Source organism: Manacus vitellinus, unplaced genomic scaffold, assembly GCF_001715985.3.
Source record: "Manacus vitellinus isolate BGI_N305 unplaced genomic scaffold, ASM171598v3 scaffold_4_pilon, whole genome shotgun sequence".
Taxonomy (NCBI): Eukaryota; Metazoa; Chordata; class Aves; order Passeriformes; family Pipridae; genus Manacus; species Manacus vitellinus.
Window position 1 is genome coordinate 522,079 of NW_021940604.1, and position 17,916 is coordinate 539,994.

Sequence of the window (17,916 nt, forward strand, 5' to 3'; positions counted from 1 at the left end):
GTTTTTTTCAGTTAGAATGATGGGGAAGGTGTTTTGTTTGGGTTTGGTTTTTTTATTTTCCCCCAGGAATAGTCAAATTTATCGGAGTTGAAGCCAACATCCAAAAAATGGGCTAAATTTGACCCGTACCCTGTAGCACGGTGAAAAGAGCACAGCTTCTCATCCTCCCACTAAGCAGCAGTAATGTGAATTACATTCGTAGAAGTTCTTTTGCCGTCCCATTTCATCATCCGCGGCTCAAGCCGGCAGGACAGGGCAGACAGCCGGGGGGACGCGGCTGGGGGGACGCGCCCCTTCCCCGCTCACGGCGGCGCCTGATACTAGCTGTTCCCTCGCCCCCTCGGATTTCACTCTTTGCCGGCCCCGCGTCTCACCGCACCCCCAGTCCCATCCCCAAGCCCTCGCAGCCCGGCGGTCGGAAAGCACCCGCTTCCCGGCGAGGAGGCGACGGCAAGAAAGGGCAGGGGACGTTCTCGGGGACGACGGCAAAGAAACAGGCCACCTCAGCCCACCCACGCTTCCCAGCACCCACGGGCGCGGACTTTCCCGCGCTGGGACCGAGCGAACCGAGCACGGCCCCGCCAGGCCGGGCGGGAGAAAGGGAAGGGGCGATAAGGGCTGGCACCAGGGGCGCCTACCCGACGGACCGACGGGGCGGGGCCCCGCATGCAAATCACCCTCCGGCAGCCAATAGGGCGGGCGACGCCGGGCGGCGGGGCGGGGCGCTCCGCGGGATGGACGCTCGGCCCGACGGCGCGGCGCGGCGGCCGCATCGGCCTCGCGTGGGAGCGGCGGCGGCGGAGAGACGCGGGACGGAACGGGCCGGAACGGGCCGGAAGGGCCGGGCTGCCGCCGTCCTGCCCGGCGGTGAGTACCTGCCGGGGCGCGGGGGGGCGAAACACGCGCTCTTCTGTCTCGGAGGGGGCCGGACGACTTTGGCTTCTTCAGCCCGGGCACCTCGCCATCGCGGCGGGAGCCGGTGTGGGCTCCCGGGACGGGAGCACATTCGTATCCTCGAGCTCTTGCTCAGCATCAGCTAGGGTTTCCCGACGCCACCCTCTCGGAGCTGCTACCGACGGAGGCAGTGTTTGGGCGTGCCGGAGCCCGGGATCCGGCGGGGCGGTTCGGGCTACTCCTTCACCTGCTGTCGGGGCGAGCTCCGGTGCTCGGCAGCCAGCCCAGCCGGCAGGGCGGGGGGCCGCGGGGCGAGCGGAGCGCTTTGCACCTCGGTTTTGCATAAGAATAGACGAAACTGCCCCGTTTTGGTCGAGAGGGGAAGTCTGAAGCCCGGAGGCAGGAGGTGCGGACCGGGGCTTTTGGGTCCAGTGGTGCCTTATGCTAACTCTGTTCCTCATAGAGGGCAAAAGGGATGGCTGGGTTTTCACAAGATGAGGGAAAACTAGAGGCGCTTTCCAATATGAGCCTTCTCATCCAGTCCCAACGGTGTCTGCATTTCCAGCTGCCTTGTTTGTCCATCTTAACAAGAATTAAGATTTCGTTCATAGTGCTCATACGTGGTTATGAATAACTCCAAAGCAGATTTTATAGAATATTTGGTCTATAGGCAAAATATAATAGTTTTTTCTTCTTTCTCGGGCATCATCATGGCCAGATCTGGAATTGCGTGCAAAAGTTAGAGTTCTTTGATTGCTTCCTATGAACCAATATTCATTTCCTTTCCTACCAAGAAGAATTAGCACTCGTGTACATCTGAGATAACTACATGTCACTGTGATACCAAGAAAGGAAATGACTAGAGTAACAACACTGGCCTGAAACGGACGTTTGCACTTCTTGTTCCTGTTCTTTAGATGGTATTTTAGGAGCCGTTTTTTAAGCTGTCAGGGATCAAAACAGCAACATATGACTGTTTCAGGGAATACAATTTGAAAGATGCTGCTTTCTTACCAGTCATGATACTCACTATTTAAATAGTGGTGAGACTACAAGATGAGCATAACTTTTTTTAAAAATTCAAAACAGACAAACAGGATAAAGATCAGCCTTCTTAAGAAAAGATGGCTTAGGTGCCCAACTCCTCTGTTGGACTTTTTTTCACCTTTTTTTTCACTGATTGCCTTGTATGACCACTGCTCTGAAATTCAGTCATATGGTATCTGGTGTTTTGGCTGAGACTAAAATTGCAAGTTAACTCTTGCTGTCAAAAGATATCTCCATGAAGAAACTAAGCATGGTACAGAAGACCTTTTGAGACATTAAAATGGGTAAAATGTGATAACAATATCTTCTGGACACTGCAGATAAACCTTATGCCATGGAACACAAATGCATATTCTATCAGTCCTGGAGAATTTGGGTGCTGTGGGCTTAGGCTCCACGTCTGACACTTTCCACTATACTATAACAGTAACCAAGATCTGCTCCAGAAGGAGAAATGGTAGTTGCCACTGCTGGGTGAAAAGAGTCACCCAAATTGCTCCCCAGCATGGGCAGCACTGTGTGAACACGTACACTGTGGGACACACGATGAAACTGGGAGCAAGGGCACTGAACAAATCGTGGGAATGCGGGGCCATGGGGAGACTGTAAGACATTACCTAATCCATTTGGTGCATTGTAGGTGTGCACCTAAACCAGGCCTGAGAGGGACTTCTGTACCCTCTTTCTGTCCTTTAAGGAAAAGGATCCCACAGTGCTTCCACGGAGAAATGATCCAATTTTCATCTAGTCACAGCCAGTTCAACATAGGTCTCATGTATGAAACAAACTGATTACTTAGTGTGTTTCCAATGTCAACACAGGGATCAAACTGATCATTTCTTTTTTCATAGAAAAGTCCTTTTGTGCATTGGAGTGCTGTGTCTCTCTCCTTAGTCTTCTGCATAAAATGAGCATAATTACTTCAACTCCTCTTCCTCCAGGGCTGTATTTTCTAAACCATTTGGAGACAATGCCAAATATGCTCCCTTTGACTTTCCTAGTGTGATAACTGGTGCAGGATATACTATTCCAGCTGGGGCTTTATCTATGCCAAGCAGAGTACAACCATTCCTTCCCATGCCATTTCTCATATAAGACATGGGGTTTTGTTTTTTTTTACAATGGCATTATATTGTGAGCTTGTTTTATAGCTTGCAGTCTTCTATAACTCCACTAATGCTTCTGTGCTACAAAACTAGGTGTTCCCTATTTCTGAGTGAATAATTTTATCTAAATATACCAGGCTTGTCTCTATTGAATTTCCTTATAGATTTTTGTAAATTCTTCTCTTCTTTGTCAAGATCACCTTAAATGCTCATAATTTCTCCTCCCCTCCACCGCCAAATGCTTGCTTCCTCTCCCTCTAGGCAGGGAGGGCAAAGCATGGTGCAGAAACTACTGAGGCAATGTTAATTTGATCCAACAAACTCAACACCAAATGCGGGGTTACCGCTTTTTGCAGTTTTGCAGAGAGGCCATTTTTTGTTACATCTGCATTTTGGGTTGCTCCCCAAGATGTGGCCCCCACATGAGCCATCTCTGGTGAGGAACATCATTCCCAAGGAGCAGCAGCACCACTCCTGCCTAGGACTAGCTCCTGGGAACCCCCTCTTGGGGACCAGGGAGGCTCCATATGAGAGGAGCAACGCAGTTCGGTTTCAATATCTTCTTTGATAGATTTTACTGATTGTGTCGAGTGTCTGGATATCTTATCTAGCCTATCACACAGTGTTAGGCACTTCTCATCTATACCATATTTATGTAGTTTATCAGAGAGAGAATGATGTCACATATCTTGACTTCAAAAGGCTTATCATGTGTGCAGCTTTTGCTCTGTCTGCTATGACAGTTAACCTGCCAAGATTATTTTTGACAAACTCATGTTCACAAAAGACAAGAAATTACTGCACACTCCAGCCTTTCCTGCTATGCCTTTTCTCTGTTCTGTGTTTGTGGTAGTGACAACTCACTTATTTTTGAAAGCAAGAATAAGGTTTGCTTGAGCTTTGGATATGTCCAATCAGGAACAGATTCTCTAAGTACCACTGGCTAGCATGTCCCTAATTACACCTTGTCTCAACTTCTCAATATCTTGTCTCAACTTCACTGGTACTTTGAATGGGCCTGTAAAAACTTATGGACTGCTAAGTAGTGTAACTTCCATAAAGCCTGCCAGCACCTGACACGTCCTGGGGCTGAGGGTGTGGGTATGCATGTGTGGCTGTGAGGGTTATTTCCTGGCTTAAACTATTTTGGTGCAGGTACAGTTGTGTAGATTTTGCAGTAGGATCCCAAACTGAGCCTCATGTGTACTGGTCCACACGAACAAATACCAAGAAAACACCCTGTATTTAACCTTAAAGGGATTTTTTTAAATTAAAGAGTAATTGATCTCAGATTATAATGCTTTATTACAAGCTTTAAATATATGTGTTTTTAAAAAAATAATGCTATGTGCTAATTTAAAAGTGTTGGTAGAACGTGTTGCTTCTGACTGATGATCACATGCAGCCTTGTATTTCTACTCACATGCCAACATAATGTCTTAATCACTTATAAATAAATACCACTGTGTGGTAGCAATAGTAGTTATATAAATGTGGTATGTACGTAGCTATTTCACTGAGCCAATGTGTTTCAGGGAAGCTGAAGTGATTAATTAGATAATGTATATACTCACGGCACTGTAGTGCCAGCACTGCCTATGAGTGGTTGTCTAATTTCCTTGAGCAGTGACTCGTAATGATGCTGAGCTGTAGTAATTGCCAAGAAATGCATGGATGGCTGTCTCACCATTTAGGTGAGTGGTATGCTTCTGTCCTAACTATTTGCTGAGCCTGTGGACATACAGTTCATACCCCCTTGTCTCCATCCAGGACAATTTTACCTGAAGACCTTAGTGTGGCCTGTGGTAGGAAGGGCACACTGCAGTAGTCAGCCTACGGCATGTACTGGAAAGCACTGAATAGGCAGCCATGGTGGGATTGTTTTCCCTCTCCTGGGTAAAATACAATCCCACACATGTTCATCTACTCTTTGTAATGTTGCTGTGGTTTTAGCAAGCTGTGCACATTAAAGCCAATTGGAGTCAGCTCACGGGTCTCAAGGATTCCAAGGATTCAGCAAGTTTTCAATATCTGCAGTGGATAACTATCTATCCTGTTTCTGGCATCCTCAAGAAAATGAAGTGGCCAAATTTGGATGTGCATTACCTTTCTGCTTTGAACTTCCATTTATATACAGAAGCATGAGGACTTCTGAAGAGAGTTCCCGACTTTGGGAGAGGCTTCAAACAATGCACATGAAGACTTTACAATTTTCAATGGGCCATGTAGTGAAGGTGGAGACACTTTTTTTGTCTACCACCCTGATACAGCTGCCCCACCCCAACCAACACCAAATCTAGTTACAATTGCTCATTTATATGACTTGTGAGAAAAATGTCAAGAGGAGATACTGAGAATCCACTTTATCATCTATCCAGCATTGAAAATTCGTCAGTGGGGATCCACAGCTCTCCAGTGAAAATTTAGACAACCTAGTAATTAGTAGCAGTCAACCTATGTACAACAAGCTGTCCTCTCCAATGCAGGAATAATGTTTACTAATGGCTACTGAGCAGTATCAAGTTAAAACTTCAGATTTTTTTTGTCAATCTCATCATTAATACGTGAAAAATGCAATCCGTATTATAGTGCATGTGATGCATGCCATCAACTTTCCCTAGTTTTGATACTAATGTCTGTGAAACCTTATAACCACTCAAGGGAAAACACCAAGATGGTTAACCTTATTGAATACATCTGGGAAGTATGAGATGCACCCTAGATCCTTGAATTTATAATATGCTGTCATACAAAAGTTGAGAGTTCCTTTATGTTGAAGAGATTGAATGCTGGTAAAGAAACTGAGATAAGTCAAAGAAGCACCTCCAAAGCTATCAGTATTCAACCAATTATTGCCTCATTACTTTGAGTTAGAAGCAACAAACTATCTGAAGTTTAATTTTTACCCCCTAAACCTTTCCTAGCCTTTATGTTAGGAAAGGTACCGCTTGAGACTTGGAGATTCTGCCAGCTGCGAAATAGCCTGCAAATAATGGAGCCATTCCTACTTTTCTGAATATATCAGCTTGTAATAAAAAAATGTATCCTGATACAGAGAAGTTGACACTTTGTGCAAGCTTTTGGGAAAAAATAATGTCCTGAAACATTTGCAACTGCATACATTTGTCACTGGGGTGATGGCAAGTATAAAGGAGGTGTTCTGCTGTACGTAGGCTTTGACCATCTGAGCTGGGCAGTGTCTAATAGTCTTCAGATACACTTGCATCTTCTTGCTGGATTTCTGTAGCTTTATAACTGCTGTTCAGTGTTAACCAATGGATGTTCAGTCCTGGATACATTTTGTCTGTTTTTAAGCATTGCCCAATCCAAGAAACTCCAGAGAGGCTAACTTCCCTTCAGTAAGGCCATAAAAAATTTTGAAATGCTGATCTCTGTCATAGTTGCTAATACACAGATGTGATCTTGAAACAACTCCAGAAGGCAAACTGTCCTAATCATTAGATTGTGATTTTTGGTGCTTCTTCAAGTTCTTGTAGAGGAGAAGTGAGAAAAAAAAAAAGACAATTTAAAAAATTCAAGCCTGCTGTGCCACTAGTGATGGACATGATTGGGGAGAGAGGAAATTTGGTCTGAAAAGATGACTAGCACTCTGCTATAAGTCAGTTAGAAGCTCTTATGGAAAGAGGAAAACCTATTGTAAAAAAATAGTCTGTTTTCAAAGTTAATTAATATTGTCAGATCTATTATTGGACAACAGGCAAAAACATTAAATCTGGTCAAAGACAGTTGTTTCCAAAACAGAAAGTTACTTGAAAATTGTTATTAAATCTGAGACTCCAACTCTTAAATTAAAGGCTTCAGCTGCATTTAACACTTTTTTTACCTATACATGGCTTGCATTTTAGTGCAACAGCAACACACTATTTGTATTGTAATTGACTTGGCAAATCCATCTTGAGTGGATTGCTGTCAATACCACATCCACTACAAGCCATATGGGAAGTCACTGAAATGTACTGACACACACTTAGCTATGAAGTAATTTTGCCTAGGAGCAGGTTATTTCCTAATTGTTCACCACTTGTTTTTTGGCTCACATCTATTGTGTGTCATGCGATCAAAATCACATGCCATTCAGAGACAGGATGAGCCACATGGGTTTGTAGTAGGACTTTTACCTTCTGAGGGAGAGAAGAACTACTGAGAGAAATTGTTTTTGACTGGCTTGTTTTGAAATATCTGTTGTTCCTCAAATAGACCACTTCAACTGAAGTAAAATCTCCATCTTGTAAGGAGGCCCTACTTGAGGCTGAAAATATTACTGATCATACTTTTGGTAACCCACAAGCTGGTATTAACTAGCACAGCTGCCTTTTATGAATGCTGAAAGAAGAAACAACGTACACTGCCTTCCTTCCCAGCTGCTGGCAATGGAATGTCCATGCTGTGCTGAAACTGCTTCTTTATTTCACTGTTTGTCCCCAAAAATGTGGATATACAAATGTTAAAGCTGACATAAATATAGGTGTGCAACTCATTTGTTTCTATAGAAATAACTTTTCATCCTTAAATTATTTCTATGTAGATAACAGGCTGCAGAACATTAGCATGGCAATGGAAATATGCTATGCAGCACTCCTTTTGTATGTATATGGGGCAAACAGAAAGGGGATTTATACATATGCATTGTTTTTGATTTTCAGAGTGGATTTTCTTTCTTATCTGAAATCCCATGTCATACAGAGCTGTGTGGGGCTGCAGTCTTATTGCAACAGGACAATTTGTGTCTTTCTCATGCATCATGGGAAAGCCAATCATTGTGGTGATTAATACCAAGAAGTAGCACACTAACATGAAGAGATGAGTACTGAACACATCCTCAGCTGACTGCACTTGCTGAGTATCTGGCTTCAAAGTTGTAACCTCTGCAGTCATCACCTGGCCTGCTTTTTATTTCCTCTGTGTATGTTTGGGTGTACATGCCATGATGGACTGCAGAAGGAACTTCATTTTTACAAGGACAGATTTACCTAGCCCAGAATTACCAACATGGAAGTACATGTTCCAGGTTGAACATGCACAGTAGTTTAAAATAAAATAAAACTGACATCTAATCTATTAAAATTCACACTCTCAAAATTAAGGTATCTATACACTTGCAGTTGTTACACTAGAGTAGTTCATGTCTTGATATTCTAATGTTTTAGATATATCTTATATAAACCTGCCCAAGTAGTTGAGTGTATTTAATGTTCATATTCAAATTAGCAAACTTTTGATCTAAGGCAGAGACAGATTTAGAGTAGACCTTTGGACATTAATCCAGCCCACCTCAAAACACACATAGGTAGTTCAGGTTGCTGAGGGCCATGTCAAGTAGAGTTTTGAATATCTTCAAGGATATCTTTTGAATATCTTCAAGGATGCAGACTTTTCTGGGCACCTTTTCTATTGTTTCTGAAGGTTTGGGGGTTTTTTCCTTCCTTTTCCCACCTCTCTGCTATCTGGCTGGCTTTTCCCTTGTTTTCACTTAAGGCCTGTTGCCTCTTGTGCTATTGTTGTACATTTCCATGAAGGGTCTAGACTTACATTAAGCAGTTGGTGACAGCAACAAGATCTCCCTTGAGCTTCCTGTTTTTCCGGCTGAACATTCCCAAGTCTCTCAAGCCTCTCTTAATATGTTGGGTGCTCCAGCACCAATGATCATCTCTGTGGCCTCCCCTCAGCTCATCACAGTGCATCTATGATTACTGCACTGGGGAGCCCTGTGGCTTCTCAAGTGTTGGACAGGAGGGGTCCCTTCTCTTCCTCACTTTTGCTACTCCAGCCTAGACACATTGCTGGCTTATCTTCAAGTTCATGTCTACCAGCACACCAAGGTCCTTGTCTGCAGAGCCACTTCCTAGCCAGGAAGCCCAACTTCTACTTCTGCACTGGGCCTTGTATGAAGGGAGAGACTGACTCTCACTTTACAGATTGAGTCCTGGTAATTGATACTATGTATTAATATATTGCTGTTCTAATTACAAACAATCCTATCAACATAAAAGTAGATGCAAACTTTGCCGAGTAATAACAGCATCTGATAAAGAAGGTCAACTTTTCTAAACACTGATCTGTTAAGCTGAAATGTTTCAAATTGCTGTCCCCCCTTACTCTCCCATGCTTATTTGTTTCAGACCTTTAGTGTCAGTTCTGTCCCTGACACTATTCAAGGAGTGCTTGGAAGTTTTTGTCCTCTCTTGGGAAGATCTGGTTCCCCTTTGTTTGAAACGAGAAGCTGAAATAGGAAAAGACCTCTGTGGTGTTGTTGCATTACGGCCTGCTGTTTTTCTTTATGCAAAAAATCCTAAAAGGTTGTTTCTCAAGGTAGCAGTTTCCAAATACCCCAAATAAATTTACTGTGTTCCTTGAGCAATTTTAAAGCCAAGTAAACCCAAATACCTGACTTTTAAGCTACACCACACATTTTGGTTTTTATCTTTCAGATGCGGATTTTTCATCTTAATGTTGTGGCATGAGGTGAAAGTCTGAGGAAGTAGGTGAGAAATCTTTAATTTTCTAAAGCTTTCTCTGTATGATTGAGTTGGATCTATGTGGCTTAAGTTTTAAATTCAAACAATTATCTTACATGTGTGCATTCCTGAGGATATTAATGGACTTGCTTGATTTACATTGCTTGTGAAAGGATTGGTGTAAGTTGAAATTTACCTTTTTACTTCAATATGTGATCCTAATCAGGACACTTCTCAACTCCAGTATATGCCCCCAATGAACTATACAAGCCCAAGAAACTTTGCCAGTGACAGAATCTTTCCCATCTCCTCCCTAACATCTTTAACTTGTCTAACAGTCCCATGAAATAGATTATAAACTTGCAGTTTTAATTCACATTAGATTTAGGCCTATTATACTGGGTATATACACGAGACTTTTCTTAACCTGAGAATGGCTGATGATCCTATGAAGGGATATGTTGTTCACGGCGGAAAGCGTTTTTGTAAATGCTGTGAAGATACTTTAATTATTGGAAAACCAAAATTGAATCCTCTAAAGAGATCTAGAGATGTCCTGTTTGGTGCTCCTTAACTTGATTCTCTTACTTACTGATTTAAATGAGGTTGGAATGTACAGCGCTTGTGATGAAAGATTTTTATTTTCCTGCTTGCTGAAACAGTGCAAGGTTCTTGCTGGAGCTTTCAGAATTTATTTTCTGCCAAGACTGTTGGTCTGGATTTCAAGTAAACAATATAGGAGACTTATGTTTTATTACCATGTAACTGGTCTGCACAGATTACTCATTCTGTGGTTTTTTAATGAAATGTTTTTGTAGTTTAGTATTTCTGAGGCAAACACATTGAAAATGGATCCTGATCTGTAACAACAGTGTTACTTCATTCCTTCCGTAAGATTTTTCTATCATACAAAAAAAAAAAAAGGGTTGGATAGATGGTTTTACTTATAAAATGCTGCTATTGCTGTGTTATTTTGTTAATGCCTATGGTCAATGATAGCATCTGGAGACACTAAACTTGCTTTTCCTTTTTTTCCACACCATTTTTTGAAACTTTTCTTTCCCAACTGTATTGGTAAATGCCATTTGTGTTTCTGAGAGGCTTCCTACTATTCTCCCAGGAAAAGAAAGCTTAGAATGACAGAGGAACTGTGACATTTTGGGCAGTTGATATAATGAAGGGTCAAGAGCTAGAGGAGATTTCTCTAGTGAGCAAATTACGTTATTAACATGTCTACAGATACTGATAGCTGAAGGCTTCCTATTGAGAGTTTGGCTTTTTTTTGTCCATGTGGAAGACTGCCATTTGGGAGGGAGGTTGTGTATTGTCTTATTCTTTTGGATTTGTCCTCAGGATTTATTGTCTTCTCTCTTGCAGTTTTTCAGTTTCTAAGCTTTGTACTTTCTAGAAAAGAGTTGTAGCAGCAGATTTTTGTGTCTGATATTCATTACAGTATGAAATACTGTGAACAAATTTAAAATCTGATATTTTTAGTTATCTTTGATGTAGTTATGTTTGTTATCTATGATATAGTTATTACTATAATGTAGTTATTAGTTATGAACTTTCAATTCTTGTAAACCAATATTTCAGTTACTTTAAACTTCATTCCTTCTGTTCCTCTGTTTTACAGGCAGGATGAAAGACCGTCTAAGTGAGCTGCATGAAATTGCCAGGTTACACAACCAACAGTTTTCTGATAGTGAGGATGATGAAAATTCACCCCGTGATATTCTCCTTTATGAGACTGATTATGCTTTGGAAATTCTTCATAAGGACATACAGAACATTCGGACAGAAAACGACCACCTAAAAGCGGATGTCAACCGGCTCAGAAAGCAAAACACCCGCTTCCTTACTTCCATGCGCCGTCTTAGCAGCATCAAACGAGATACTAATTGCATTGCCAGAGACATTAAGGCCCGCGGAGAAAACATCCACAGGAAACTGCAGGTGATGAGAGATTTCTGTGAAGATGCAATAACAAAATATGGAGCTATGTCTGTCATTGCCAGGGTAGCGAAAAACCACTATGTTGACCTCATGCACACATTTCAGGATGCTATGTTTGATTACAATGCAACAGAGATGAACCAACGGGAGAACTGCAAGATTCGAATTCAGCGGCAGCTTGAGATCATGGGCAAAGATGTTTCTGGCAACCAGATTGAGGAGATGATTGAACAAGGCAAATGGGATGTCTTCTCCGAGAATCTCTTGTCGGATGTTAAGGGGGCTCGCTCAGCCTTGAATGAGATAGAGACACGACATAAGGAGCTGGTCAAGTTAGAAGGTCGCATTAAGGAAGTTCACGAGCTCTTTCTGCAGGTGGCCCTGCTAGTGGAGGAACAGGCAGACACTTTTGATGTTATTGAGATAAATATGCAAAATGTTGAGGACTATGTAGGAGATGCTAAAGACCAAGTGAAAAAAGCTTTGGAATACAGAAGGAAACATCCCCTCAGAACAATCCTCTGCTGCTGCATATCATGTTGCAGAAGGTGACTATCCCACTGGAACTGATATGAATGTCTTCAAAATCAGGTGTTTTTTCCAGTGACTTTTCTGTAATGACAACCCCTAGAAATAGGGGAGCTATTTTGCAGTTGGTTTTGTTCGTTGCCTTTTTTCTAAATGTGCTGAAGGCTGTTCTATTTAAGAACTCCTAGAAATGTTGGTAAAATTATATTTAATCTAATTTTAATTGAAATATACTCTATGCTGTAACTAGAGGTGCAAGATTTCTGCAGTGATACTTGTTTCAGATAGGCAAGAAAGAGGAATGAACAGCCTAGGGAAGATGAATAGTTTCAAGAAGTAACTTTATTCTCATTTGTCGAAGTGAGGCTCCAGGCAGCGAAGCCTTACCACCTGGGGCAACACAGTACACAACAGAATCAGGAGTTTTTAGTTTTAACTTGTTTGGAGCCTGCTTGATGCAATTATTTGAAAAGACTTTTGCTCTATTAATGTGACAAAATATCAAGCCTGTTAGCAGCAGCAGGACACAGAATTAGTTTCTCTTTCAACTTGATTTCCATCTGTCTTGAATCTCAACAGAAGTGACTGCACCTTAAATGATAATATGCACATTTTGTTCCATTGTGTGCAAGTGACTGCTTTTTTCCATTTTGAGTACCTGCAACTCTGTCAAGGTGGCTAGAAGCATTGCAGCACTGAGGCATCTCACTCACTTTTAACTTGAGCCACTGTCTGTACTCTCAGTTTCAAACCTGCCATGCTTCCATGCTTTTTTTCTGCATGCACTGCATGCATCTCTTCAGCCAGAAGAGATGCATGCAGTGGCCTTCTGCAGAAATACCCAGTTGTACTGCAGACAACATTTTTGGGGTTGAGAAAGCATTTTATGTCCTGGGACATACATACAAGCTGCTTTAGTGGAACGACTGCCTGTCAATAGACTTTTATTTTTTTAGAAGCATTGACTGAATATGGGGGGGTTATATTTATTTTAAATAAGATGAAGGATTAAATTTTTTTAACATGCAATTTTCCTGGTGTACAAAAATTGTGACTTTTCTCCCATTGTTAGGAAATCTCCTGGGAAAGCAAGTACACCTGAAGAAGAAAGAAAACAGTCTCATGTCATTTTAGTGCTCTTTTCAAGCTTAAAAATAACCTCTCCTTTTGTGTAAGGGGAGTCTGCCCTTACATAAGGGCAAACCAGTAAGCTTGGATTATGACAAGGGAATAGAAAATGTACAGCCCTGGCAAGCACTGAGCATTGTCAGTGAAACATATATTCATAAGGTCTCGTGAGTGATTATAGCTCCTGCTTCTGGAAGTTTTCCAACTATATTTCTAAGAGGCTTTCTGATACACTGTGATCTATTGCTATCCTTTGAAACAATGCAGGACATTTTTTCAAAAGTTAGTTACTTTTTTTAAACTGATTATCCTATTTGTACCTATTTTAATAAATATATTTCAACATTTCAAGTATTTTATATTTGGGAGTTTTCCTCAGATGTGTATAGACGTGCATCTTCCTGTACCAATCGCAATGAAACTTCCCCTTTCTGTTCTTTTGCACCCTAATTTCATATGTGAAAAAACACCCAAACATTTCTTACTATTTGTATTACTATGACAAAACAGCAAAATAAATTCAACTTCCAAGCTTTCATATCCTGGTGGGAAATACTTCTTAGCCACATAGGCTTTTTTACACAAATAGAAACTAAATGGATAACTCTTCTCAGAAACTGAATGTCTCTTTTGCTGTAGCACTTCCCTGTGATAACATGGAAGAGTGAGGAACACCAATCTTCTAAACTGTAAGGTATTTTGATATTCAGTGTGTCCTGATGATATCAGTGTTATGCTTGTCTGTGGACCTCTCCAACAACCCAATGTTCAAACTTGAAGTGAGAGAAAGGAGGGTGATGAGCTACCACCACTGCCAGTAGCTTTGGTGCTGCTCAAGAAGACAAAGTCATTTACTCCGTAGGTACTCCCATTCAAGTCAGTGGAATTGTGTATTTGTAGAGAAATACCCTAAACCTCCGAGGGTGAGCATGTGGGGATAAATCAGTGAAGAATGAAATATGTATTTCCTTTGATCTGGATATTCCTAGCGTGTGCCAATGTTTTTGACAAAAAATATGTGCATGTTTTTCTTTGTGTTCATTCCTTTTTTTGCACATATATATTTACAAATGGAATAAAAGATTTAATAAGGGAAACTGAAAGTGCAGAGTGTTGTACATTGTATCTGCAGCTGTGAACACTTTCTTGCATTGTCAAAGTTTACTTTAAAAGTTGATGGACTAAACTCTTGAGTTGGTGAAAGATTAAATAATACCCATAAAGGAAAAAAAAGTAAATTAGGTGTGCTGCATTTTGAGATAGACTTAAAAAGTTTTTTTCCAATAAAAGCTGTAGAAAATGAGTTTCATGCATTGTAAGATGATTCTCTAATGCGAGAAAAAAAATCAAATTTATTCTGGCAGTTCTGAGAGATCTTGATGGTTTCATTAGTAGATACGTAAAACTTATACACAAATATTTAGTTCAATTTGAGGCACAGGGAAAGAGCAAAATGAGAAGGTAGAAGAAAGCATGAAGAAAAGGTAGTTGTAGACTTTGTCTCCTGACTTAAGGCTGTTGGTGCAAGGAAGAAACAGAATTATTGATATACCCACTGAAGTCCCTTTAAAACTATTTTTAAGATGCATTGTGAATTAGAGGCACTTAAAAAATGACTTCCAGTAACTGAAGAAATCATTCTCTTCCTTGCAAACATTGCTCAATACTGTGGGTTTTTCTCTATCTTTCAGTTGTGTAAGAACTCAAATTTTGCCAGCCCATGAACTTGCCTAATCACATTTAAACAGACTTTTGAAAAAAACTGATCACACTATAGTTGAAAGGACTCATGCCACACAGGATGAGTGGAAGAAAATGATAAAAGTTGTTTGACAACGTTAGCATACTAATGAAAGAAGCTGCAGGACTGATGTCTCCTTCTGTAAGTCAGCACACCTCCTGTGTGTAGCATGTTCTATGGGTTGGTGAGGTTTTTCTTCCCCTCTTCCCTCATATGGCAAACCCTAAAACTGAGTTTGAGGGATGAAGTAGTTAAAAGTGTGAGAGAGGATGGTTTACCTTTTAGGACTTTGATTTAGTTTCCTACTGAAGCTGAAGCTCTTCAATCCACACAACCACACACCTATAATCTCAGCCCTTTCTGAGGAGTACAAAGGAGAATTGGCAACCAGGCACACTTTGCTCCGTCTAAAAATGTAAGACAGTGCTGCCCAAATATATAAGAGAAAAGAAAATCCCTATTACAAAATAAATTGTTTAGTATACAAGGGTTCATGGATATGTGTATGAGTCTCCATTTCATCTTACGGGATTTTTTTTTTTTTTTTTAATCATGGGTTTAGTTTTGGAGAAATGGCAGTGGAACAATTGCTTCCTCAAAGTGAAGGCCCCAGACTATGGACACACTTGTGCAGGTATCTCTGGCATGTGTCCTGGGAGAAACTTCTCCAAGTAAAGCGTAGCTCTTCACGTATAAAATATTAACAATTCACCTGTACGGTATGTTAGAGGCATTTTCCCTCGCAAGCATGCCTAGCATACTGGGGGACTCTGAGCACTCACAGCCGAAGGGTTCAGGCACCACCCACACCTGCGGGTACGGACAACCAGGCTGTCCAACAACCGAGCAGGGGGTGTGCTCCTGTTCTGCCCAAGCGGAAGCAGATGGTCTCCGCACGCCTCCTTGTCTGCTGGAGGCTGGCACAGTCCAGAGTCCTCGGCCTGCGCTGTACGGAATATGTTCCTTACACCTCAGGGGCAGGCTCACAGGTGGCAAAGTTTGGTGGGATAAAGGATGTCCATTTTCTATTTTCTCCGCTGAAAAACAGCACAGGGAGCGAGACTGGGACCCAATGCCAGGGGAAGGCCCGAGAAGGGACACCTTCCCATTCCCCATCTGACGCAGGGAAGAAGGGGGAGGTCTCAGGGCAGGTAGTAACTGGGGATACTGCGAAAGGTGCTTCCGTAGCCCAGGCAAAAAAAAAAAAAAAAAATCTTTCCCCGCAATACTTTTCTCCTAAATAAGCGTAACTGATACCTTTGGACTTTAGTGGTTTTGGTTCTCCTTCCTTCTACGAGCAAGGAAGATACATTCCAGGAAACATTTGTACGGGAGTAATAAAGTGCCGGTGCCTTACGGGCGCAACCTCTCTGCAGCCCTCTTACGCCGCCGAGGATCCACGCCGGCACCGCGGCCCTCCCTCCCCACTCTGAGGAGGTCCGAGCCCGCACTGCCCGTGCCCCGCAGTGCCCGCAGCCCTCGCACCTCACCGCCCCGGCCCAGCGCCGCCCGCCCCGCTTTCCCCTCCGGGGCGGGCCCGTGCCAGCCCCGCGCACCTCCCCGCCTCCCCCTTCCGCCTCGGCCGCGGCGCCCATCGGAACGAAGGCGGCGGGGGAGGGGCCCGGCCCGGGCTATCGCGGCCCCGGGAGGGCTCAGGGCCGGAGCAGCGCTCCCCGCCGGGCCCTGCCCGCCCTCCTCCCGCTGCCGCCGGAGAGGCCGCCCGCGCGCACCGCCCCGCGCGCTCCGCGCTGGGAATAAAGGCGGGGGGGCGCGGAGGGGGAGGAGGTGCCCGAGGATCGAGGGGGGCCCAGGGGGCGGCGGGAGCGCGCCATGGATGTAGGAGCGACCGGGAGCGCTCCCGGTATCTGCACCAGGATGGCCGAGTGGTTAAGGCGTTGGACTTAAGATCCAATGGACGCATGTCCGCGTGGGTTCGAACCCCACTCCTGGTAATTGACGCTTTTTTTTTATCGGGAGCCAGACCTTTACGCTCCCGGGCAGGGCGCGATGTCCCGGCAGAGGCGCGGCCCGAAGGGAGCTGGGGGCAGCCGGGACGCGGCGGGAAGCGGCTGAGGGGCGGGAGCGGCGCTGGAAGCGGCGCCGGAGCGGGCGGGGCGGCGGCACCCGGCAGCCCGTGCGGGTGTCCCGGCGCTGGCGGCCGCAGGGGGCACTGCGAGCCGGGGGGAGCGCTGCGGGGCCGCTGGGGGCTCATGCAGCTACCGCACGGTCAGCTCGAAAGCCGTTTTAAATACGATTTTTTTAAAGAGTTTGTATGCATGTATGTATAAGTATATATACGCATGCATATATGCATATGTTTGTGTATATACATGTACACACATATATATTATATATCTATACATATGTATTAAATACACATATGTACCCATATATATGCATATGTGTGTGTATATATACATGTATACACACACACATATGTGTATACATATATATACACATATATGAATGTGTATACGCGTATATTTATTTTTGTATGTGTATTTCGCAAGCCACTCGGCCTGGGCCTCCACGATGGAGCTTTGGGTGGCACTGACAGGTGCCTCCAGCTTTGTCGCCCCCGGGTCATGACTTGTTGCTCTACAGCATCATTTAGGTTATTTTTTGTGTAGATTTTTTTTTTTTCCCCATTTCCGAGCCCTTTGAAGGCTCCATATCAACCTGTCAGCATGCTTTTACGACGTGAAAATGAGGCTAAATGCCGCATGCACTGGGGTGCAGGAAGTCCACAGGTGTCGAGCCTGCTGGGGTGTCCTCGGCTGACCCCAGAAGGTGACGGGAAGGAGAAGCCTGCTGCAGAAGTGCTGGCTCTGCCCTAAACTCTGCCATGGATTATGCTAAAGGTTAAGCAGATTGAGTGTGCAGTACTGTCAGACTCACCTCCTGGTTTTGTTTTCTTTGGCTGGGCAGATGGAGCAGTTGTTGCACGTGTTGTGGTGTTTAATTTGCTGGAGCATGTCTTTGTTGTTTAGGGTTTGTGGTTTTGTTTTTTTTTCTTTTTAACAGGGTAATAGGGAAGTACAAA

The 17,916-nt window shown here is 43.4% G+C and overlaps 1 protein-coding gene and 1 non-coding gene across 3 annotated transcripts; both read left to right on the forward strand.

Moving 5' to 3' along the window:
• The first annotated feature begins 839 nt into the window (after positions 1-839).
• On the forward strand, positions 840-14,423 carry STX11 (syntaxin 11). Of its 2 annotated transcripts, XM_018080904.2 has the most exons (3): positions 840-867; positions 11,157-12,024; positions 13,077-14,423. In XM_018080904.2, the coding sequence occupies exons 2-3, from the start codon at positions 11,162-11,164 to the stop codon at positions 13,177-13,179; spliced, it is 966 nt and encodes a 321-aa protein (XP_017936393.1). In that variant the 5' UTR covers positions 840-867; positions 11,157-11,161; the 3' UTR covers positions 13,180-14,423. The 2 variants fall into 2 exon arrangements, with proteins under 2 accessions (XP_017936393.1, XP_008929445.1); XM_008931197.2 differs by lacking the exons at positions 840-867; positions 13,077-14,423 and adding an exon at positions 9,545-9,550 and having other exon boundaries at positions 11,157-12,038.
• A 2,319-nt stretch (positions 14,424-16,742) lies between these two features.
• Positions 16,743-16,825, forward strand: TRNAL-UAA. Its single transcript has one exon. It is a non-coding gene; the product is annotated as a tRNA-Leu (tRNA).
• Positions 16,826-17,916: the final 1,091 nt, after the last annotated feature.

Excerpts from the sequence above, each read along its gene's own strand:
- STX11 (XM_018080904.2), top strand. The coding sequence starts at position 11,162 with ATGAAAGACCGTCTAAGTGAGCTGCATGAAATTGCCAGGTTACACAAC. Across the intron at positions 12,025-13,076 it reads TGCATATCATGTTGCAGAAG|GAAATCTCCTGGGAAAGCAA; the intron begins GTGACTATCCCA and ends TCCCATTGTTAG.